This window comes from Hemitrygon akajei, chromosome 23, assembly GCF_048418815.1.
Source record: "Hemitrygon akajei chromosome 23, sHemAka1.3, whole genome shotgun sequence".
Taxonomy (NCBI): Eukaryota; Metazoa; Chordata; class Chondrichthyes; order Myliobatiformes; family Dasyatidae; genus Hemitrygon; species Hemitrygon akajei.
The window spans coordinates 32,042,848-32,067,169 of NC_133146.1; the positions used below are offsets into that span (position 1 = coordinate 32,042,848).

The 24,322-nt window shown below is 42.1% G+C and overlaps 1 protein-coding gene across 7 annotated transcripts in view; it reads right to left on the bottom strand.

The window, feature by feature from the left end:
• LOC140715310 (cGMP-dependent protein kinase 1) overlaps window positions 1-24,322 on the bottom strand; it is a 779,820-nt gene that overhangs the window by 152,449 nt on the left and 603,049 nt on the right. For 4 of the 7 annotated variants that reach the window (XM_073027322.1, XM_073027320.1, XM_073027318.1 and 1 more), the window contains exons 8-9: window positions 23,694-23,738; window positions 6,205-6,270 (exon numbers count right to left, since the gene is read on the bottom strand). In XM_073027322.1, coding sequence (XP_072883423.1) covers window positions 6,205-6,270; window positions 23,694-23,738 — 111 coding nt within the window. The remainder of the gene's footprint in view (window positions 1-6,204; window positions 6,271-23,693; window positions 23,739-24,322) is intronic. The other 3 variants (XM_073027324.1, XM_073027323.1, XM_073027321.1) reach the window with 1 other exon arrangement.

Sequence of the window (24,322 nt, forward strand, 5' to 3'; positions counted from 1 at the left end):
AGGAAGGCTCTACAGTGAGCGGTCAAAACTGCCCAACCCATCACCCGGATCAGCCTACATACTATCAATGACATATATATAGAAAGCTGCCAGAAAATGGCCAGTAACGTCACGATGGATCCCACCTACCCTGCTCATGGATTGTTTGTGCCACTCTCATCAAGGGGGAGGCTATGTAGCATCCACGCCAGGACCACCAGACTCAAAAACAGTTCCTTTCCCCAAGCAGTAAGGCTGATCAACACTCCCACCCATTAGCTCACCCTTCCATACCCCCAATGACCAGCACTACTTTATCATTTCCTATCAGTCATCTTATATACAGACACTCCTGTGCTTGGGGTCACTTTATGGATGTACAGACCATCTATGTATATTGATGCAGCATCAATAACTCTCGGAGACAGGAAGTGAACGATAGGCTTTTATTAGCAGCAAAAAGGGAGCACAACATCTCGGAGACTGAGGGAGGAGCAGTGCCTCCAATCGCCTTTATACAGGGGCCTGTGGGAGGAGCCACAGGACCAGTCAGCAGAGGGGCATGTCCAGAGAGGTATACATAGTTCACCACATTCTCCCCCCCTTTGTTTTAAAAGAGAGTCCCCACAGGGTGAAGTTTCTTACAAGTGTATTTACAGGTCCAGTCTATCAGGCGGTCGAGTCTGTCGCTGCGATCTACGTAGCACTGGTGGTGATTGCACCAGTGACGGTGGTTGTGCTGGCTCCGGCCTGACTTGAGGTGCCAGCCCGTTAGGCATCAGTAACCCCTCATGCGTGTGCGTGGCACCCGGTATGGGAGTGTCATGAGGAGTCTGTGTAGGGCTTGGAGTGTGCGGTGTCTCATGGGTATATATACATCGGTGGGTACGGGGTTCATAGTCACCGTGGAGTGTTCGGGGTAGGGGTCTGGTGCTCCTGCGGGTGCCAGGTCGCGGACAGAGACCGTGTCCTCCCGCCCATCAGGTAAGACCACGTAGGCATACTTGGGGTTCGCATGAAGTAGGTGAAACCTCTCGACCAGCGGGGAGTATTTATTGCTCCTCGCATGTTTCCAGAGCAGCACTGGCCCTGGGGACTTCAGCCAAGCCGGTAGGGTGGTCCAAGTGGCAGACTTCCTGGGAAAAAAAAAGAGTCTCTCATGAGGGGTGGCATTGGTGGACGTGCATAACAGGGAGCGGATGGAGTGGGGTGCCTCGGGGAGGACCTCCTGCCAGCGAGAGACCAGCAATCCCTTTGACCTAACGGCTAAGAGTGTGGCCTTCCACACCGTGGCATTCTCCCTCTCCACCTGTCCATTCCCCCGGGGATTATAGCTTGTGGTCCTACTAGTAGCAATGCCCCTAGCCAGCAGGTACTGGCACAGCTCGTCACTCATAAAGGAGGACCCTCTATCACTGTGGATATAGCAGGGATATCCGAAGAGTGAAGAGCTGGCGCAGGGCTTTTATGATGGACGTGGCAGTGGTATCGGGGCAGGGGATGGCAAAAGGGAACCGCGAGTACTCATTGATTATGTTATGTTACACATTGCGGTCGGTGGAGGGAAGGGGGCCCTTAAAGTTGACACTCAGTTGCTCAAAGGAGCGGGTGGCCTTGATAAGTTGTGCCTTTACAGGACGGTAGAAGTGCGGTTTGCACTCAGCACAGACTTGGCAGTCCCTGGTCATCGTCCTGATTTCCTCAAGGGAGTAAGGCAGGTTCCGGGCTTTCATGAAATGGTAAAGCCAGGTGACCCCCGGGTGGCAAAGATCTGCATGGAGGGCGTATAGCCGGTCGAGCTGCATGCTGGCACATGTTCCCTGGGATAGGGCATCAGGGGGCTCATTGAGCCTTCCAGGCCGGTACAGTATGTCAGGCAAACAGGCAGCTAGTCCTGTGCCCCTCCACCAGGATGTCCATTATTGACCTTGTGAGCTGGTGTGGAGCGCTTTGGTCGAGGGTCACGGAAGCCAGAGTTGAATCGCTGTCTTGGTGTCCGGTAAGCACCCGTGGGTCAGAGGCGGGGCGAGGTGGCGCCGACAAAGATGGCCACCCCCATGCCTTGCACGCAGCAGGCAGGCAAGATGGCGACCCCCATGCCTCACTGGCTTGGCGCTGCTCAACCCCACTCGCAGTTTGGACTTACAGGCCTTGGCGAAGTAGCCCTTTCCGCAGCTGGAGCAGGTAGCTTCTCGGGCCGGGCAGCGTTTTCGGGGGTGCTTCCCGAGTCCGCAGAAGTAACACTGCATGGACTTGCGACTGGCAGCAGCCGTGGGCGATTCACTGGCGGGTTGTGGGGACTTCACGGACTCGTGACTGGCAGCAGCCGAGGATGATTCGCCGGCGAGTTGCGGGGTCTGCAGTGTCCATGAGGCCGGCGGGAGATCATGTGCCTGGACAGCGTCAGCGTTGTGCAGAGCGGCCTCCAACGTGTTGGCCAGCTTAATCGCCATATGTAAGGTAAGATCGGCATGTTCCAGCAGCCGCTGGCGCACATACACTGACCTGATCCCCGTAACGAAGGCGTCTCTTACTAGCAGCTCCGCATGCTGTTCCGTCGTCAGTCCCCTGCAGTCGCAGGCCCGCATGAGTGTCTGTAGGGCCCAGACAAACTCAGCGCTCGACTCTCCGGCCAGCTGCCGCCGTGTTGCTAAGCGATGTCTTGCATAGACGGTGTTCACCGGCTGCCGGTATTGCCTTTTGAGGGCATCCATTGCACCCCGGTAGTCTGTTTGGTCCTTGATCATGGAGTAGACCCCTGGACTGATTCTGGACAGGAGAACCCTGCGCATCGTGGCGGGATCGGTCACATGAATCTCCTCCAGGTACGATTCGAAGCATGCTAGCCAGAGTTCGAAAGCATCGCCGGCTTCCTGGGATTGAGGGTCGAGATCCAATCTGTCGGGTCGTAAAATGCTCTCCGTGTTTTAAAATTGCTGCTAATAAAATTGATGCACCATCGATAACTCTCGGAGACTGGAAGTGAACGATAGGCTTTTATTAGCAACAAAAAGGGAGCACGACATCTCGGAGACTGAGGGAGGAGCAGTGCCCCAATTGCCTTTATACAGGGGCCTGTGGGAGGAGCTACAGGAGCAGTCAGCAGAGGGGCGTGTCCAGACAGGTATACATAATTTACCACATATATACAGTAAGCTATCTTAAGTATTTTAATTCTTCCTGTTTTTCTGTGTTCTTAACCTTATTTTGTTTTCTTTTTGTGCTGCATCAGATTGGGAGAAACAATTATTTCATCTCCTTACACTTACGTAGTGGAAATGCAATAAAAGAATCTTGAAATCAGCAGGGTGCAGAGCAGACTGTTACAGACCAGTGAGTGCAGAAGGTGGTGGAGAGGATAAATACATGTTGTTTCAAATTGTTCTGTACTTACTGTTGCTGGAGGTCACAGGACTCAATAAGAACAAGAATGTACCTATTTAACCAGCTCAGATGATGGGGAAGCATGATTTGTGCTCCACTGGTTGGTTATTTAGTTCTTAAATAAAAGCTATTATTTACCAGATCAAAGACTGAAAGCCAAACTGGGGCCCAAATCTGGGCATTGTACAACATTGTCCTGATGAAGGGTCTTGGCCCAAAATATTGACTCTTTATTCCTCTCCATGGATGCTGCCTGACCTGCTGAGCTCCTCCAGCATTTTATGTATTTTACAACAGCAGCTGTCAGTGGGGAGATCTTATGCTGGAGAAAATTTGCTTTGACAAATGAAAATCCATCTGAAAAAAATCCTGATGGGCATTCTTACACTCAGAAATGGGCTAATTGATCTCTTTGGGCTTAGCCAGATCTTTCGCTGCATGACACCATATTTTTCAGAGTTTTGTAGAGAAATCTTTAGGAAGTTCACAAGTTTGTTTCTCTCGATTTTTAAACACAGTAAGACACTTGCAAAGCTGAAGCCTATTTCAAAAGAGATTAACTTTATATTTCACAGGCAGCAAGTGAATATAGAAGGTAACTCTCAACACCTACTTATCCAAATGGACCAAAAGCATATGGGATAAAATTAATAATATCCTGCCTCTCTTTCCTGCCCTGTCTATCTCATTTTTGCCACACCAAATCTTTCAAACTTTCTTTCTGCAATAAACAGAAACATAGAATTGTACTACTCGCAAATGGACCCTTTCCATCCTCCTCATCCACATTGACCATGCTGCCTGTCTATATTAATCAATTTCCCTGCCTTTCCTCTCCAAGGGCCTTTTAAACATTATAATTTTAGCTGTCTCTATCAATTCCTCTGCCAAATCTATTCAGATAACCACTAGTCACTGTGTGAAAACTTCTCCCTCTGATCTCCTTTAAATGTCTCCCATCTCACCTTAAACTTGTTCCCTCTCATTCCAGTCTCCCTTGCCATAGGGAAAAGACTCTGACCATCTATCTTTTGCCCCTCACAATTTCATAAACCTATAAGGTCATCCCTCAATCTCATGTGTTCTAGTGAGAATAAAAGTGACTAAGTGGAAACTTTATCCCAATTCAAAAAATATCCTTTTAGAGCAGATGCTATCTACAGTGAGTTCCTAAAGCTCAGCAATTAAGAATTTAAGTCACAAATCCACAGCTTTAATGTCCACTTCTGATAAGAGGAGGATATTCGTGGAGATCTCAGAATGTGTTGTAATTATGACCATCTTCAAGAAACCGGACAAACCTGACTGTGAAAATTCCAAAGAGTCACCTTTTCTCAGTGGTCAAAGTGCAATTCCCTGAATCATGGTGTGTATTCCATCCATCCAGAGAAACAGTGGATATGATTGTCACCACGCAACCACCCCACAAAAAATGAAGGGAGCAGCACCGGACACTGTACATCATATATGTCAAACTCAAGGCCCGTGGGCCAAATCTGGCCAGCGGTGGAATTATCTTTGGCCCGCGAGATAATATCTAATTACTATTAAAGCTGGCCCCAGTAATCGAAGCGCCTATGGCGTATGATATGGCTAATGCTGAGTTTATTCAGGTACCAGGTTTTCAGGGTTTTTAGTGTTTATTCGGCAGTCTTGCTCAGCAGTCTTCTTCATAAGAAACGGAATTTGTAAAGTGAAACACTTTGTAGTTATAGCAGAGACTGAGACACATGAGAGCAGGCTGAAAAAACGGAGGCAACGAAAGCTGCGTTCACACGCGTCCGACTGATCCGGCCCGCATGAAGTTGCATTTTGCTCAATCCGGCCCGTGACCTAAAATGAGTTTGACACCCCTGCAACCTCCTTAAACTCTTTGAAGCACCTTCTGCAAGTTTTGCTCCAAGACTGTGATACAAACAGAAGAACACCACATCCAAACTCACTCCAATCATCGAATAAGAAACACTTGTGTACCTCAAACAAGAGCCCCTAGCAACTGAGATGGAGATATTTGGGATTTATCAGGAAACAAATGTAACACATATTTTTCTTTTCTAAATTGGTGAGGTCAAGGGACAATTCCAGTACCCCCTTATCACTACCCCACATTCAATGTATTAATTCAGCAGAGGCCATGGGCTATGTGTTATCAGGTCCACACTGGATAAATTCACTGAACCAGTGGCAGTACAAAGTTCACAGACAGAGAAGATATGATGTATAAAAGGCTCATTATGCAAATGCAAAACTCATTTGCTAAAATAAGATCAGGAATAAATATTTCAAATACTTTTATTATTCAACAATCTTTTCATGAAATGACAAATCCATTTTATGTAGTAAATAACATGATAATGGACAGATCACAATAATTAACTGTTCAAAAAACCTGTAGGATCTTTAGTCTGCGAATAACCCAGCTGTGGTAATGACAACAGATCATTCTCCACGTTCAGGGAAGATCAAATTATAACTCCAAAATGTCTGTCTGCCAGCCACACCTAGGGGTGGCTCTTTACCATCTGAGTGGTACCCTGACAACGCAGCTAGCAAAACTAGTATAAAACTTAGGAGACATGTCATCCCAGTAACAACTTTTCCCGTCACTGCATCTCCTGTTCTACCTGGAATTTTACAGGTGCTCTTTGTTTAATAATATGCTACCTGGTTGGTGCACAGGATTGTGAGTTTCATTATTGATCAAGGCATTACCCATGTGGACAATGGGTTTCAAAGAATCATACAACACAGAAACAGGCCCACGGCCCATCTTGTCCATGTTCCTCATTGCTTTTCCCATCTAAATAGCAGAAAGGTGGTTATAAGATTCATTTTACTTACTCTCTGTCGATCACAAGGCAGGTCACTGTTTCAGCTGCAATCACATTGGCTGTCCTCACATCCTCCCTGCAAATACAAAGAAAAGTGAAATTTTAAACAAGGTTGTAAATCAAGGCTGTGTACATCATCAAGGCTTGTTAGAATGATAGGTGTAGAGCAGCTTCGAACTACATTGTAAAGGAAACTACAATAGAAAAGAGAAGGCTAACATAATAATTAAATACATCATTTATAGTAAATATATATGTGTGTGTGTGTGTGTGTGTGTGTGTGTGTGTGTTTAAGACAAAATACCAACAGAAAATGTGATTTACTTGTGGTAGTGTAGCAGTCCGCGCGGCGCTATTACAGCTTGGAACATTCCAGAGTTCAGAGTTCAATTCTGGTGCTATTCTGTAAGGAGTCTCTGTAGGTCCTCCCTACTGAATGCTTGGGTTTTCTCTGGGTCCTGCAGTCTCCTCCCACAGTTCAAAGGTCGGTTTATCTGTCATTGTAAATTGTCCTGTGATTAGGTTAGGGTTAATCGGGTTTGTTGGGGGTTGCAGGGGCTGTGTGGCTTGAACGACCGGAAGGGCCTTCACTGTATCGCTGAATAAATAAAAATAATGAAAGATAATATCAGATCAAAAGAAACAGCTTACGAAGTTTCCAAAAGCAGTATACCTGAGGATTGAAAATGTCAAGGAAAAGGAAAACACAATATGAGAGTAATCTAACAAAAAGACTAAAATGAGGCTGTTAATGCTCCAAATGTGAAGTAATAGGTTGAGGCAGCATGGCAGTTACTGTAAAGCTGTGAGAGTGCCAGCCACTCGGGTTCAACTCTGTTGCCGTCTGTGAAGAGTTTGTACGTTCTCCCCTTGACCGCACAGGATTCCTCCGGATGCTCCAGTTATCTTCCACATTAAATAGACGTAGGGGTTAGTAGGTTAATTGGACACATGGCTATAACTTTGCCACGTGTGCTCACTGGGCCAGGAGGGCCAGTTACTGCAGTTACCGTGCAGTATCTCTATATAAAAAAAAGTAACAAAAATGTTAAAAGTTACTGAGGAATGTATATAGCGGAGTGATTAAAGGATTATTTGCAAAAAACACAAAAATATGTGGAGAACACTTCTAGAGTGAATGAAGTGCTGAAGGAAATGGGTACTGTTTAAAAAAAATGGGAGAAATTAATAGGACTGAAATGCAATGAATTCCCAGGACCTTGTGATCTGCACTACAAGTTATAAAGATAGTGAATGTACTGGTTCTCATCTTCCAAAATTCCATATATTACTGAAATTTTGCCATAGATTGAAAGATAGCAAATGCAACACAATTTAATAGAGGGGGAGTGAAAATGGAAAGCTACTGCCTAGTTAACCTAACATCAGTAGCTGGGAAAATGCCAAGATTACAATTAGTAGCAATGCACTTGGAATATATAAGAATACTAAAAACACTAAGAATATATTAATGAAAGCAAAATCATGCTTGACAGGTCTTTGAAAATATTCTGTGATTGTAACTAACAAATGAGTAAGAACTTCTCAGAGGGCCTTTGATGAGTTACCTTACAGGAAGATAAGCAAAATTATAGCACACAGGTTGCATTGTAATACACTTGTGTGCACTGAACATAACATTAACTGCCAAAAAAAAGAGAGTAGGATCAAAACAGATCATAAAAACACAAAATACTGGCAGAACTCAGCAGGCCAGACAGCATCTATGGGAGGAGGTAGTGGCGACGTATTGGCCCAAAATGTCGTCACTACCTCCTCCCATAGATGCTGTCTGGCCTGCTGAGTTCTGCCAGTATTTTGTGTTTTCATTTATTTCCAGCATCTGCAGATTCACTCGTGTTGCCTCAAAACAGATCATCCTCAGGTTAGGAGGCAGTGAGTGGTTGGAAGCTGTGGAGATTAGTGCTGAGGCACATTTATTTCAAAAACATGAATGAAGGGATCAGGTTTAATATATCCAAGTTTGCTGATACTAAGGCTGTGGCAGTAAAGTTCGTAAGAGAATACAGAAGCTTGGTAAGACAATAAGACCTAGGAGCAAATTTGGCTATTCAGCCCATCAATTCTGCTCCTTCATTACATCTATTATCCCTCTCATCCCCATTCTCCTGCCTTCTCCCATAAGCTTTAACGCCCTGAATCACCAAGAACCTATCGACTGTACACACTAAAGGCTGTGGTAGAACAAAAGACCCTACAGAAAATCCTGGCAATTCTAGACAATGTTTCTCATCCTCTGCATGCCACTTTGGCTGCACAGAGGAGCACTTTTAGTAAAAGACTAAGCCAACTGTGCTGTTTGAAAGAGCGCTATATGAGGGCATTTTTACCCTTGACCATTAGGCTCTACAATGAGTCAACCTATAGCCGGGGAAGTGATGAACCCCTCCTGTTGGACTGTTAGAGATCAGTTTTGAAAATTATTTCTTACTTCCCTTCTAATATTTGTATATCTGTGCACTTGTAATGTTACTGTGACCACTGTAATTTCCTTTGGGGTCAATACAGTATCTATCTATCTATCACCCTCTGCTTTAACTATATCCAATGACTTGGCTTGTATAGCCATCTATAGCAAAGCATTCCGCAGATTCACCACCCTCTGGCTAAAGAAACTTTTCCTTATGTCTGTTTTAAATGGATGCCCCTCATTTCTGAGGCTGTGCCCTCTAATGCTAGACTTCCCCTTCTATTGGAAGCATCTTCTCCATACCAACTCAATCCAGACCTTTTAATATTCAGTAGGATCAATGAGATATCCCTCTCATTCTTCTAAACTTCAGTGAGTACAGGCCGAGAGCCATCAAATGCTCCTCATATGTTAACCCTTTCATTCCTGGGATAATTCTCGTTAACCTCCTCTTGACCGCAGCACATTTTTTTTGTAGATAAGTGCTACAAAACTGCTCGTGATACTGCAAATGTGGTCTGACTAATGTCTTATGAAGTTTCAGCGTTACTTCCTTGCTCTTGTATTCTAGTCCTCTCGAAATGAATGCTAACATTGCATTTTCCTTCCTCACCACCATTTCAACCTGCAAGTTAACCTTTAGGGAATCCTGCACGAGGACTCCCAAGTCCCTCTGCCCTCTGATTTTTTAAAATTTTTTCTGCATCTACAAAATAGTCCATGCCTTCATTCCTTCTACCAAAGTGCATGACCATACACGTCCCTACATGATATCCCATCTGCCACTTCTTTGCCCATCCCCCAAACTAAGTCCTTCTGCAGACTCCCAGCTTCCTCCACACTACCTGCCTTCTACTTATCTTTGTATTGTCCACATATGTGGCCACAAGGTCACCAATTCCTTCATTTAAATCATTGACATACCGGCAGCCAACCAGAAAAAGACCCCTTTATTTCCACTTTTTGCCGCCTGTCGTCAGCCAATCTTCTATCCATTCTGGTACCTTTTAAAGAGGTATCAACCAGCTATTGCATCAGTAAAGGCATTGCAGAGAGAACAAAACATACGGAGATGTTTTGGTAGAAGGAAAATTTGGTAGAATGGCACACCAGGTCCACAGCAGATAGCTCATCACTCAACCCTGGAACATCTGGACAGCAAAGATGCGTACATCAAGATGCTCTTTATCAATTACAGCTCGGTATTTAATACTATCATCCTCTCAAAACTAATCAATAAGCTTCAGGACCTTGGCCTCAATACCTCCTTGGGCAATTGGATCCTCATTTCCTCTCTTTTAGGCCTCAGTCAGTTCAGATTGGCAAAATCGCCTCCACAATCTGCATCAACACAGGATCATCACAAGGCTGTGTGCTTACCCCCGCTATACTCGCCTGGCTGTATGGCTATGCACAGCTCCAATGTCATATTTAAGTTTGCTCATGACACCAATGTTGTTGGCCAAATCAAAGGTGGTAGCAAATCAGCATGTAGGAAGAAAACTGAAAATCAGGCTAAGTGGTGCCACAACAGCCACCTCTCCCTCAATGTCAGCAAGATCAAGGAGCTGGTTATTGACCAGCAGGAAGGAAACCAGAGGCCCATGAGCCGGTCCTCATCAGGGGTTCAAAGGTGAAGATGGTCAGCAACTTTAAATTTGTCGGTGTTAACATTTCAGAGGGCCTGTCCTAGACCCAGCACGTAATTACAAAGAAAGCGCAGCAGAGCCTCTCCTTCCTTAGAAGAGTGTAAATATTCAGCATGACATCTAATACTTTGTCAAACTTCTATAGATGCGCGTTGGAGAGAATATTGACTGGTTGCATCATAGCCTGGTGTGGAAACTCTAATGCCCTTGAAAGGAAAATCCTACAAAAAGTAGTGGATATGGCCCTGTCCCTCACGTGTTAAGCCCTCCCCACCACTGTGCACATCTACATGGAATGCTATCGCAGGAAAGCAACATCCATCATCAGGTACCCCCACCACACAGGTCATGCTCTCTTCTTGTTGCTGCCATCAGGAAGATGGTACAAGAGCCTCAGGACTCATACCACCAGGTTCAGGAATAGTTATTACTCTTCAACCATCAGGCTCTTGAACCAGTGAGGGCAGCTTCATTCAACTCCACTTGCCCCATTACTGAATGGTCCCCACAACCTATGGATGCATTTTAAAGGATTTCATGTTCTCAATAGTTATTGCTTATTTATTTATTATTATTGTTATTTTTCTCATTTGCATTTGCACAATTTGTTACCTTTTGCACATTGGCTGTTTGTAGGGTGCAGACTTTCAATGATTCTATCATGGTTCTTAGATTTACAAAGTACGGCCAAAAGAAGATGAATCTCAGGGTTGTATATGGTGACGTACAATATGTGTACTTTGATGATAAATTTACTTTGAACCTTGAACAAGGTTCGTATCCTTCTATTCCCTTCCTGTTCATGTGTCTGTCTAAATGCTTCGTAATTGTTTCTACCACCACTTACTTCTATCACTAACCCTGGCAGTATGTTCCATGCACTTATCTTGCCTTGTGAATCTCCTTCTTATGGTGAGAAACTTTTTGATCTTATTGCTTAAGGAAGAATATATTTCTAATATATGCAGCGAAATTTCACTAGATTGATCTCTGGAAGGAGGGGGCTATCTGATGTGGAGAAAGTAAGCAGAAGGATTTCTGCTGGCTTAAGTTTAGCAAAATGAAATGTGTTCTCATTTATACAGACACAAATCTTCAGGGTCATGAGTGGTAGAAAAATTATGTTTCTTTTAGCTGGATGAGCAGAACCAGGATTCATAATCTCAAAACAAATAGTCTGTCATTCAGGAGTCAGATCAGTAGAAAACTCCTCATCTTTGGAATTCTCTCCAAAGAGGGCCATGGAGCCTTTTGCTGAATATATTCAAGGCAAAAATCAAGAGTGTTGAAAAATCAGAGAGCTATGCAGCAAGCTTGGCATGGGAACATGGAGATAAAAGGTAAGTCATAATTTCAACAAATAGCAGAACCTTCTGATGGTTGCATTAATGAAAAAAAATTCTTTTGAAGTAAAAGTGATAAAAACGATTATCACAGTTGTTAAGCATACATGACACTTTCAGGCTATGGGCAGATGCGTGGTTAAATGCTAATAGTTAATAATTGCTATTCAAACAGTATAGTTCTACAAATAGAGTGACTCTAAAACTACTTAGAACAAAACATAAGAGATAGGAGCAGGAGTAGGCCAATCGGCCCCTCAAGCCTGCTCCGCCATTCAACAAGATCATGGCTGATCCAATCTTAACTCTAGTTTTCACCGAATCCCACAAGGCAACAGTGCCAACCAACAGGGCACCATGCCGCCCATTTTATTTTATTATTCATCCCGCCCAAACCCATGTGATCACTCGGGGAAAAAAAAAACCGAGTTGCCAATTGAGGAGAAAAAATCTGGAAAATTCCTCTCCGACCCATCCAGGCTATCGAAAACTGGTCCAGGAGATCACATGGCTGATCTAAACCTAGCCTCATGTCCGCTTACCGGCTCGCTCACCGTATCCCCTAATGCCATTTTTATCCAGGAAAATGTCTATCTCCATTTTGAATTTATTGAGTGTAGTAGCTTCCACAGCTCTCTGGAGCAGTAAATTCCACAGCCCCACTACCCTCTGAGTGAAGAAATTTCTCCGCATCTCAGTCCTGGAACGGCATCCCCTTATTTTAAGATTATGCCCCCTAGTCCTAGTTTCACCCATCATTGGGAACATTCTCCCCGCATTTTACTTAATGTAAAATTTTCCATTGAGAAGCTATCACCGGGATGAAGTTGCCATGTCTGAGCAGTTTATATCTGGTAGTCCACCAGATCCCTCAAATTCGCAACATCATTCAGTACGGTGATTGCTGACCAATGCTGGCCTCAACTCTTATTTGCTGCCAGTTTCCAGTAACCCTCAATTTCTCAGCCTTTAAAATATTTAAATATATTTACTGGCCAAACTTCTGCCAGCTTTTGGAGCAGAAACTTCCAGAGGTTCAGTGCCCTTTGAGCAAAAACATTTTCCCACAACTCAGTTTTAAATGGCCAGCTCTTAACTTGCAACTACATCACTACAGAAGGTTAATTTTGTGTCATTTAATGCAACTTTCAACTTGACAAATTTTGAAAAGCCGTCGATCAACCTCTCTGCAGAAATCACCGCAGTAGTCACACTGGAAAATCTTTGCAGTCTTCATGTACCAAACCCAGGAAATACTACTGGTAGGACTGCTAGTTTGCAAAATGGAAGCTCAGAAAATGAAACTTGCCCTTTGATTTATTGTTCAACTTCATAATTCTGTGTTGCCTTCAAATTTTACAGGAAAATTCTTCCACTGAAACTTTATGATTGGCACAAACAGCAGTTAGATCACATTTGTAAAAGTGGAGTATAGAATTAAATATATTTTCCACACTCAAAACAGTATTGTAAATAAAAGTAGCAGATAGCTCTTCAAAATTTTAACCTTCTAAAATACAATATGAAACCAAATCTAGTTCTGGATTCCTTCTGTGTGGATAAGGCGGATGGAGTTGGGGTGCTCTTACATCATCCTAGGGGATGAATACTTTTACATAACCCTCAGCATTTTCCCCTCAACAAAGGTAGAAATTTTTTTTACCAACATTGAGAAAGTTTACATCTGTCACAAGTATGTCACTGATCAGCAATTTATAACCATAGCTTTTCTAAGTTTATGAAGCCTTCATTTTCAGTTCAGCAACAACTTATGTCCTCATAGAAACACGGATTTATCTTGGCATTAGGCAACAGTCCAGAGAATGATTAATATTTCAATACATGTATCATTTGTAATTTAAAATATGGTCTGACTGATGTTAGCTGGATTTACGGTCATTCGAGATCCATGAAAACTAAATATTTTAGCTACATTTTAGATAAACTTAAATCAGCTTTGACAACATTCAAAGATATTTAACCACATGCGTGACTCTGTTTTCCAGCTGAGTTGCAGGCATGCATACTTTAAGTAATTTCTCATCAAACAACACATTCATCAACAAAGACATTGATTAAAAAGATCTATGTTTAAAATGCATAGGTTTCAAGGAAAATAAATTCACTAACTCAGCTATCTCCCCATCAGTTTCTTCATCACTATAATCAGAGGAGGAGTACTCCGACTCCGTTTCAGTGTCAGTGTTGCTCATATTTCTCTGCAAATCGTTCACTTAGACCAGGCTTCACATCAAGCCCTCTCAACTAGTCAACCATAGGATTCTGTTCTTTGGAGACGGTCAGGCTTTCATGCAGAGCACCTCCAGGCTCAAAAAGCAACAGGACACCAGAATTTACAAGTGCTGAGAGTGGCAAGAACACGATACCTTCAGGGCCATTTTAAAAAGCACACAGTCCTTCAAAAAGTTCTGTATACCGATCACCAGGGCCCTTCTCTTATCCAGGCTGCTGCTTCTATGTATATCAGCAAACACAAACCTCTGTCACTGTTTTATTAAAGTACTGTTCCCTGAGATGGGATGCTTCCAACTTGGCTCTTGCAGTCCACTGGCACCTGTTTGTTAACACGTCGGTCTCCAGGACAACATTATGAATGCCCTTGGGGCAGAACAAATAACACCTGTCTGTTAAATCTCCAAGCTTATAATCACATGAAATGACCTCTTCTACACCAGCATGCCCATGTTTATCAAACTGAACTCATGTATAACAGTCAGGACATAAAACATATGTAGTGTAAAGAGCCACTTTAGCAGCCTAAGCTGTAGAAGATCTTCATAAAAGCAAGTGGACTCCTGCCCATTACCGGTAATACTGCATGAATAGGAGACACTAGAGACAGTAGATGCTGCAATCTAGAGCAAAAAAAAACTACTTAGTGAAAACAGCAGGTCAGGCAGCATCTGTGGAAATGGAGTGTCAATGTTTCTAGTTGAGACCCTTCATATCTGAACTTGGACTTGATGATTGGTTGTCATAAAACATTACACAATAGGTGACGTTTGGTAAATGTGCCCGTTGGTTGTCAAATTTGTGCTTTGAGCGTTAATCTCAACAAATTAGATTTATGCAACAATCTTTAAAGTTGCTAAAAAAACACTTTTCACACAGTCATTATTAAACTAAATTTATGTCTGTAACATAAAGGTAACGTTGGGATAGATGACCAAAGTGTTTGTCAATAAAACAGTCCTTAAAGGAAGAAATAGCAAAAGATAATGAGGAAGGAATTTCCAGAGCTTAGAATCTTGACAACTGAAGTGGTAGAGATTAAAGCATGAAATGAAATGCCAGAACTATTTAAATACTCACTTAATATGAAACCGAAGAAGGCCATGTGGCCCATCGATTCAATGTGAGCTCTCATGAAAGCAAATTCTATTTTCCTGTAATACCATATTTTTTAAGACAATTGACAATTGGGCCTAGGATGCTGATTTAACCTACCAACCAACACAGTTTTAAGCTATGGGAAAAAAAACTGGATCTCACATATTTGCAAGGACAGTAAGAGGTCAAGATTGAATCTGGACTGCTGGCACAGTAAGGCAGCAGCTCCAATAGTTTCCCCTTCCCCCTGCAACTTATTCTTTCTCACAAAACCATTAATCCTCCTTTGATTATTTTGCCTCTTCTCTGCCATTAATGGTACTGGGACCTGTGCTGTTCGTGATGTATATACAAATGTTGTAAATGTCCTGGATGAAGATGTAGATGGCTGGGTTAGTAAGTTGCCGAAGATATTAAGATTGGTGGTGTTGTGGATAGTGTAAACGAATGGCAAAGAATACAACAGGATATAGGTCAGTTTCAGATATGGGTGGAGAAATGGCAGATGGAGTTGAACCCAGCCAAATGTGAAATGATGCATCTTGGTAGGGGTGTAAAGAGATTGTATACTGTTAAGGGCACTAACTCAACCTGTAAATTAACATTTAAGGACTCCTGCACAAAGATTCCGAAGTCCCTTTGCACCTCTGAATTTTGAATTTTCTCCCCATTTAGAAACTAATTGATATCTTTATTTCTTCTGGCGAAATGCATGGCCATGCACTTCCCTGTACTATATTCCATCTGCCAATTCTATCCAAGTCCTTCTGCAGACTCCACCTATCTTTGTATTGTATCCAAACCTGGCCACAAAGCCATCAATTCCATCATCCAAATCACTGACATATAACATGAAAAGAAGCAGTCCCAAAACTGACCTCTGAGGAAAACCTCTAGTCACCAGCAGCCAACCAGAATCAGCCCCCTTTATTCCAAGTATTTACCTCCTGCCAATCAGCCAGTCACCTATCCATGCTATTATCTTTACTGTAATACCATGGGCTCTTACCTTATTAATCAGACTCATGTGCAGCACTTCATCAAAGGCCTTCTGGAAATCCATGTAATCAACACCCACTGACTCTCCTTTGTCTATCCTGCTTGTTATTTCCTCAAAGAATTCCAATAGATTTCTCAGGCAAGATTTCCCCATAAGGAAACCATGCTGACTTTGGCCTATTTTATCATGTGCCTCCAAGTACTCGAAAACCTCATCCTTAATAATGGACTCCAAAATCTTCCCAACCAGTGAATGCCTATAATTTCCTTTCCCTGCCTCCATCCCTTCTGAAAGAGTGGAGTGACATTCGCAAGCTTCCAGTCTACTGAAATCATTTCAGGAATTCTTGAAAGATCATTACTAATGCCTCCACAATCTCTTTAACTACCTCTTTCAGAACCCTGGGGTGTTGTCTATCTTGCCTAGGTGACTTATCGAACTTCAGACCGTTCAACTTCCCAAGCACCATCTGCATAGTGGTAGCAACAACACTCATTTCTGACCCCTGACACTCTCAAATCTCTGCATTCTGCTAGTGTCTTCCACAGTGAAAACTGATGCAAAATACTTTGTTCCCCCATTAATACCTCTCCAGCTTCATTTTCCTGTGGTCCAATATCCACACTCACCTCACTTTTACTCTTTATATACCTGGAAAAAAAAGCTTTTGGTATCCTCATTGATGTATTTTACTAGTTTACTTTCATATTTCATCTTTTCTCTCCTTATAGTCTTTTAGCTGCCTTCTGTTGGTTTTTAAAAGCTTCCTAATCCTCTAACTTCCCATTATTTTCTGCTTAATTATATGCCCTCTCTTTTGCTTTTATTTTGACTTTGACTTCCCTTGTCAGCACACCTTCATCCTCTTTTTAGAATACTTCTTCATCTTTGGCATGCATCAATCCTGCCCCTCCAAATTACTCCATAAACTTCAGCCACTGCTGCTCTGCCAGCATCCCTGCTCATCTCTCCTTCCAATCAACTTTGGCTAGCTCCTTGTTCATGCCTCTGTAATTCCCTTTTCCCCACTGTAATACTGATACATCTGTGTTGGCGCATGGCCAAGTGGTTAAGGCGTTCATCTAGTGATCTGAAGGTTGCTAGTTCGAGCCTTGGCTGAGGCTGCATGTGTGTCCTTGAGCAAGGCACTTAACCACACACTGCTCTGCGACGACACCGGTGCCAAGCTGTATGGGTCCTAATGTCCTTCCCTTGGACAACATCGGTGGTGTGGAGAGGGGAGACTCGCAGCTTGGGCAACTGCTGGTCTTCCATAAAAAAAACCCTGCCTAGGGCCCTGGAAACTTTCCAAGGCACAAATCCATGGTCTATTGAGCATAACGGAGGCCTACACTACACTGATACATCTGACTTTATCTTCTCCCTGTCAAACTGCAGCTGAATTTTATCATATTACGCCTACTCAGGGTTCCTTTACCTTAAGCTTCCTAATCAAATCCAGGTTCATTACACAACAACCAATCCAGAATTGCTGTTCCACTAGTGGACTCAACCACAAGCTGCTCTAAAAAGCCACCTCTGAGGCATTCTACAAATTACTCTATTGAGATCCAGCACCAACTTGATTTTTCCAAACTACTTGCATATTGAAATCCCCTAAGTCTATCATGACACTGCCCTTATAACATGCCTTTTCTATTTTCCATTGTAATTTGTACCCCGCGTCCTGGCTAGTGTTCGGGGACATGTACATAACTCCTATCAGAGTGTTTTTTTTTCCTTGCAGTTTCTTAACTCTACCCACAAGGATTCTCCTTCCGATCCTGTGTCACCTCTTTGTCAACCTTATGTCAATCCTAGGGCTGAAATGTCTAATACCAGAGGGCATGCAAGGTGAGAGGAGGTAAGATCAAGGGAGATGTGAAGGGTAAGGTTGTTTTACTCAGAGACTGGTGGGTGCCTGGGGTGGTGGTAGACGCAGATACATTAGGGACTTTTAAGAGACTTTTAGATAGTTACATGAATATGAGGGAAAGTGAAAAATATGTACATTGTGTAGGCAGAAGGGATTAGTTCAGTTGACCGTTTGATTACTAGTTTAACTGGTTTGGCACAATATTGTGGCTGAAGGGGTTGTTCTTGTGCTGTACTGTCCTATGTACTGAAGAGTAACTTACAAAAGCCAAATCAACCTACCAGCACATCTTTGGGAAGGTAGAGATCTTTGAAGAATATGGAGCTCTGCAGAGAAGTTGTTCGGTACAATTTTAGAATTATGACATGGATAGAATAATTATGGATTAACTAAAAGGAGAACTAGTCTTCAGGAAAGAAAGTAACACACACAAAATGCTGAAGGAACTCAGCAGGCCAGGCAGCATCTTTGGAAAAGAGATTAGTTGACGTTTCAGGCCGAGACTCTCCATCTGGACTGGAGAAAAAAAAGATGAGGAGTCAGAGTTAGAAGGTGGAAGGAGGAGAAGAAGAAGCACGTAAAAGATAGGTGAAACTGGAAAGGGGGAGGGGTGAAATAAAGAGTTGGGAAGTTGATTGGTGAAAGAGATACAGGGCTGGAGAAGGTGGAACCTGATAGGAGAGGACAGAAGCCTGCAGAAGAAAGAAAAGGGTGAGGATCACCAGAGGGAGGTGATGGGTAGGTAAGGAGATGGGGTAAGAGAGGGAAATGGATATGGGAATGGTGAAGGATAGGGTAGGGGCATTACTGGAAGTTTGAGAAATTGATGTTCATGCCATCAGGTTGGACAGTAGACAGTTCAGGAAAGAAAACCTGTACACAATTTAACTTCCAATGATACTTCCAGGCTAATAAAATCAATCATAGCGTGGGGGACATTCTGATTCCATCCCACTGAAACTACAAAGGGGAAGCCAACAGACGAATGGTCCTGCTATTTAGCATTTTGTTAAAGTCGTATCCCTGCCAGTTAACACACAGTTCGGGACAGATGTTTCGTCTTCTGGTTAGTTGTATATTCATGGGTCCATCATATAAAACTGCACCAAAAGGGGTATATTTTGGGTACCAGGACTTTGCTCTGAGGGTTTTAGAATAAACACCAGTATTGAATAATCAAATACGTTCTGCTAATTGGGATGTGCTACCAATGTAAATATGTAATTCCACAAATGTGCTGACTGTATTCAAAATGTTAAAGTGGGTGATTATAGCGACTGAAACTGTAGCTAATTGTTTACTGTTCTCTTTGTGTTATAGAAGATTGAGAATTCTCTTGGATTCTGCAGGACTCTCTCTCCTGAAGATTTGCTGTGTGAAAAAAAAGATTTTTATATTTCCCAGTTACAGCTTCTGTGTGACACAGTTTTAGTCTGTCACAAAAAAGCAAGGCCAGGAAAAGTTTTCAAACCAAGTGCAAGAATTTGAAAATTGATACTTTGCTTCAGGTGGATTGATCATGACCACTGACGGTGGGTGAGCAGGACTTGGTGGGAGTTAGAATATCCCAAAGTGTACTGACGTGAGAATGGGAAAGGTGCTCATGATTGTCTCAGACTGGTTAAATTCACAGATGACAAAGGCATGGATGAAATTTTCAGTAGTAGATGAGATGAGGCTGGGCAGAGATGGTCAATGTTGCAAATGTGGAACTTAGCAATGAAATTGTGGTGTAATTCAAAGCTTTCTCAAGGTCAATTATCACAAAACAGATATGACATTTAGAAGAAGGGAGTTTCTGGTCAAAATGGCATCGAGCTGCCATCTCCATCAAGGTCGTGGCTCAGATTTAGTTGCTTTTAAATTCACAGGAATGGTATTGGGGACAGAGAAGGAGGATTTAGGGGTCAAGTTAGAGTTTAGGGACAGAAATGTGGAAAGTTAGTGATCAGGCTTCCATTTCGTAGTTTGTGCTCGAAAGCTAGCAACATAGGTGGGAGATGGAGGACTTCGGTGGAGGTTGGGCTGACCCAGGTTAGTGGGTTAGAGGGGCAGATGTCCATGTGAGCAGGAAGCACAAGGGCTAGACAGCCGGTGGAGTTTGAGCCTGGATTTCAGAAGCCCATCAGCGGCTAGTCTGGGTGTCCATGCCAAAGCCTGAAGGTCTATCATGCGTCTCGAGGCTGGAGCCTGATGGCCAAAGCATGGAGATTGAAGGCTCGGAGGCCTGACTTGGAGTTGGAAGATTGCACACATGTATAGGTGGGATAGAAGAAAGGGGCTTGCTTTGTTGTTTTGTTGCTTGTGGTGTTACATTTCGTGTGTTCTGAGTTGTTGATCTGCTGAGCATCTTGGGCATACTACGTTGGCACCAGAATGTATCGTGACAATTGTGGGTTGTTCCCTGGACATCCTTGTGTGTGTTGGTTTAATGTAATGAAGCATTTCATTGTATGTTTTGATATAAATGCATTAATTAAATAAATCTCATAAAGAACTCTGAAATGCTAGTTTTGAATTAAAAATGCTTCAACTTACCTTTATTTCAGTTTGCTCACCTTCTCTTGTTCATTCCTCCACTAAATGGGCACCGCAGTTAGAAAATCTCTGAGCAACAAAATCTATGGCAAATCTTCTCTCAGCTGCTAGCTGAACTGTTCCAGGTTAATGCTTAGGTACTTCCCTCCAAAGTTTCCATTCTGCTTCTCTTCAAAGCCACAAGGTACTAAATCCTGACAGCTGTCTCCAAACTAGGATAAACCACTCACAGTGGGTACCGTAGCTAAGTCTTGCCTGATAGTCAAACTTGGCTTATGGGTGCCAGATGTTCGTTCATTAAACTTACTAGGGTCAGATTATCTTCGAATAAATATGAAGTATAAATGTTTCATAAAGTAGTCTGATTTGTAGATGATGCCAAACTAGATAGGAAACAGGGAGCAAACCAGAAGATGAAGCTCAGAAGTAGAATGAATCAATCAAGTAGATGAGTTAGGCTATGAAATTCACATTCCTGAGTGTAAGAGTCAATGGCCAATGTCAACACTCCAGAAGCACTATGGAGAGGAATAATCAGTTGACGTCTTGGTCTGAAACATTGGCTGTTTATTCCACTCCATAGATGCTGCACAAACTGCTGAGTTCCTCCAACATTTTGTGTATATTGCTTTGGATTTCCAGCATCTGCAAAATCTCTTGTGTTAGGGAGTACTGGCTCTGGGGTCCTTGGGACATTTGTGAGTAAACCAACAGATAAGTATAGAAGTTAATAAAATTTAAATGACAAAACTAAGCCTTGTATGTGAATACATTCAAAACAAGGCAGACTAAACTTGATAGCTGTGCATTGTGATAGTACTGTATTAATTAAGGACATAGCAGCAAATATAGTGTCACTAAATTTTACATTAGGTTTGTGGGAGCAAAGGAAGGGTGCAAGTCAAATATTTTAAACTCAGGGTATTTCTATTATGAGCAGATAAAAAACAGAGCTAATGAAAGTGAACTGGCAAATTAGATGAAGGTCAGTTAACTGAGCTGCATCTTTCAGAATGCACAGAATGGATACAATTCCAGGACGAATTCCAAGTGGCAAACCCTCTATCTGCAGTTGGCTAAGAAAGTTACCATCAAACTTCAAGCTAAAGCATTCAATTTGTGCAAGGTTGTCAAAAGGCTGAATAAAGTATAAAATGCAAAAAAGAATAACTATAAGATTAGAAAACTTAGAGATAAATTAGCCAGAAAACTGAAAACAGATAGTAAAAGTTATTGTAAATATCTTAAAAAAACAAAATGTGTTGACCCTACAGAAAATGATGCTGGGGAGCTACTAATGGAAAACCAGGAGACAACACGTGATTAAACAGGAACTTTGCATCAGTTTTCATGAAAGAGAATGTAAATGAACCCTGAAATACGATCAATTGGGAGCCTGAAGGGTGGGGGACAGGTGTGTTGAAATTCTGAAAAATTGACAGCCACCTGGAAATTGGTGTGGAACAATTGGTTGGAGATGTGTGCTGATAACATCCTGGCTCATAAGTTTCACCTTAGGTCTTAAAAAAAGTGGCTGGTAAAATATTTGTTTTCTTGGTGTCAGTTTACCCAAATTCCCTCAATTTGTAGGGATTGGAAAATAGCAAATGTATCTCCATCTGTCAAAAAGAGAAGATAACAGGAAGCAGGAAGCAACAATCTACTTTGTGTAACATCTGTCTTGGAAAATGTTAGAAGCTATTATTAAAGATATTATGGGAAGGCACTAAGAAGGTAATCAGTCAATGTTGCCATGGATTTGTGAAAGAGAATCTATTGGAGTTGTTTGAAAAAGTAATATGTGGTGTTACTAAAAGGACACTGCTGAATGTATTATACTTAGATTTCCAGAAGGCATTTGAAAAGATGCCACGTCAAAGATTATAATGGAAAATAAGAGCTCATAGTAGAGGACATAATATATTGGCAAGGGCAGAAGATTGGCTGGCTAACAGAAAACAAAGTAGAGGCATAAACAGTCTTGTTTTCAGGTTGGCTAAATGTACTGTGATGCAAGGAAAAGTGTTCTAGGCACAATCTTTTTATGATTTTTATGACTGATTCAGAAGAAGGCACCCAAAGTACAATGTCTGAATTTTCTGACACTTAGGAAGGTAAGTTGTGAAGAGTTAAAGAGGCTATGAAGAAATTTCAACATGTTATGTTAATGGACAAAGATTGAGAAAATAGAGTATAATCCATGAAAAATGTAAAACTGTTAATTCTAGACCAGAAAAAAAATATATTTTATCTAGATAGTGAGAGATTGTAATGTTTTAAGATGCAGAGGAATCTGGATGCACTGGTGCATGCTTTGCAAAATATGCTGATATAGCAAATTAAGAAAACTTTGGGGTTCTAACATTTTTCTGTCAAACATTCTTTGGGGTTTTTCTTCTGCTTCATGGAGTAAGAATTTCATGTTGTATACTGTATACATTCTCTGATATTAAATTGAAACATTGAATCTAATAGTATTGTTTATTATCAGGGAACTTAGAATAAAATTAGGGAGATCATGTTTAAATTATACATGGTGTTACTGAGACCACATCTGGAGTACTGCTGGACACCTTATTTAAAGAGAGATGGGTATGTGTTGGAAGCTGGAAGAAGTTTTCTACAGCAATACCTGGATTTTCTTACAAGGAAGGTTAAACAGGATAGTCAAATCCGCTGGAGTTAATAAGAGTAAACAAGGCAAATGGAACATATAATCCTCAGAGGTCAACTGATATAGAAAAACCTTGATCTAGACGTCACAGTTTAATAATAAAGAACGGCCCACTTAAACCATTTTTTACCCAAGAATCATGAGTATTTGGAATGGTCTTGTACAAAGAAGCAGAGTATTTTCAGATAGATGGGTGCTTGATAAGCAAGAGTTTGAAAGGTTACCACGTGGTAGTAACCTTTACTGATACACTCTAATAACAAGTATAATTACAATCAAACCATCCTTATTGAATGACAGAGCAGCTTGAGTAATCTACTACAGCCCTAATTTGAATGTTTATATGTATACTTGCCAACCCAATACTCATTATATTCTACTCAGGTAGAATTGCACTCAACAAAATTAATATAAGGAGAATGACTAGCATTTATAGAATAGGTTTAGGCTAGTAAATGTCCCAAGGCTTTTCACAGGAGTGATAATCGAAAAGCTGGGACTTAGCAACTAAAGGAAGCATCAGAACAGGTGATCAAAAGCTGGGCTAAATATAGGCAAAGAGGTAGGTAGGCTTAAGGATTCTGGAACGCAGCATCTAGGCAGCCAAAAGCAGAGCGGAGAAAATTAGTATACTCACATAGGCTGAATTGGATGAGCACAGGCGTCTCCGTTGGTTAAAAGCCTGGAGAGGTTACAGAGATGGGGAAGAGCAAGGTCAAGTAGAAATTTAAAAACAAGGATGAGAATTTTAAAAGCAGTCTTCGTTGGGCCAGAAGCCAATGTAATTCTGTAAACACAGATGCGATAGGTGAACAGGATTTGGTGGATGTTAGGAAATAGGCAGCGGAGATTTGCATTGGTCTGAATTCACAGTGGATGCAAGGTGAGAGGTTAGCCAGTCCAGAGGAAACTGGAGTAAGAGCTTGAATCAGAAGAATCAGTGAATTTACAGCAATGTACAGTATAACTCAATCTGCAAGTTACATGATTATGTTGAGTTCCAGTGATTAGGAAACAAGCGAGCTTTCCAGTGCTGCAGGAACACATCAATAGAAGTAAACAGGAGCAGGAGAAGGCCACCTGGCCCCTGAAAACTGCTCCACCATTTAATATGATCATGGCTGCCCTCTCCCAGACATTAACTTCTCTGCCAGTTCACATTGCCTTAATTTCCCCAGAGCAGAGAGAATTTTCCAGACTGAAATTGACATGGAAGAGCAGAAAAGGTTGCCTCAGTTAGAATAAATGACAGCAATTTTTTATCCC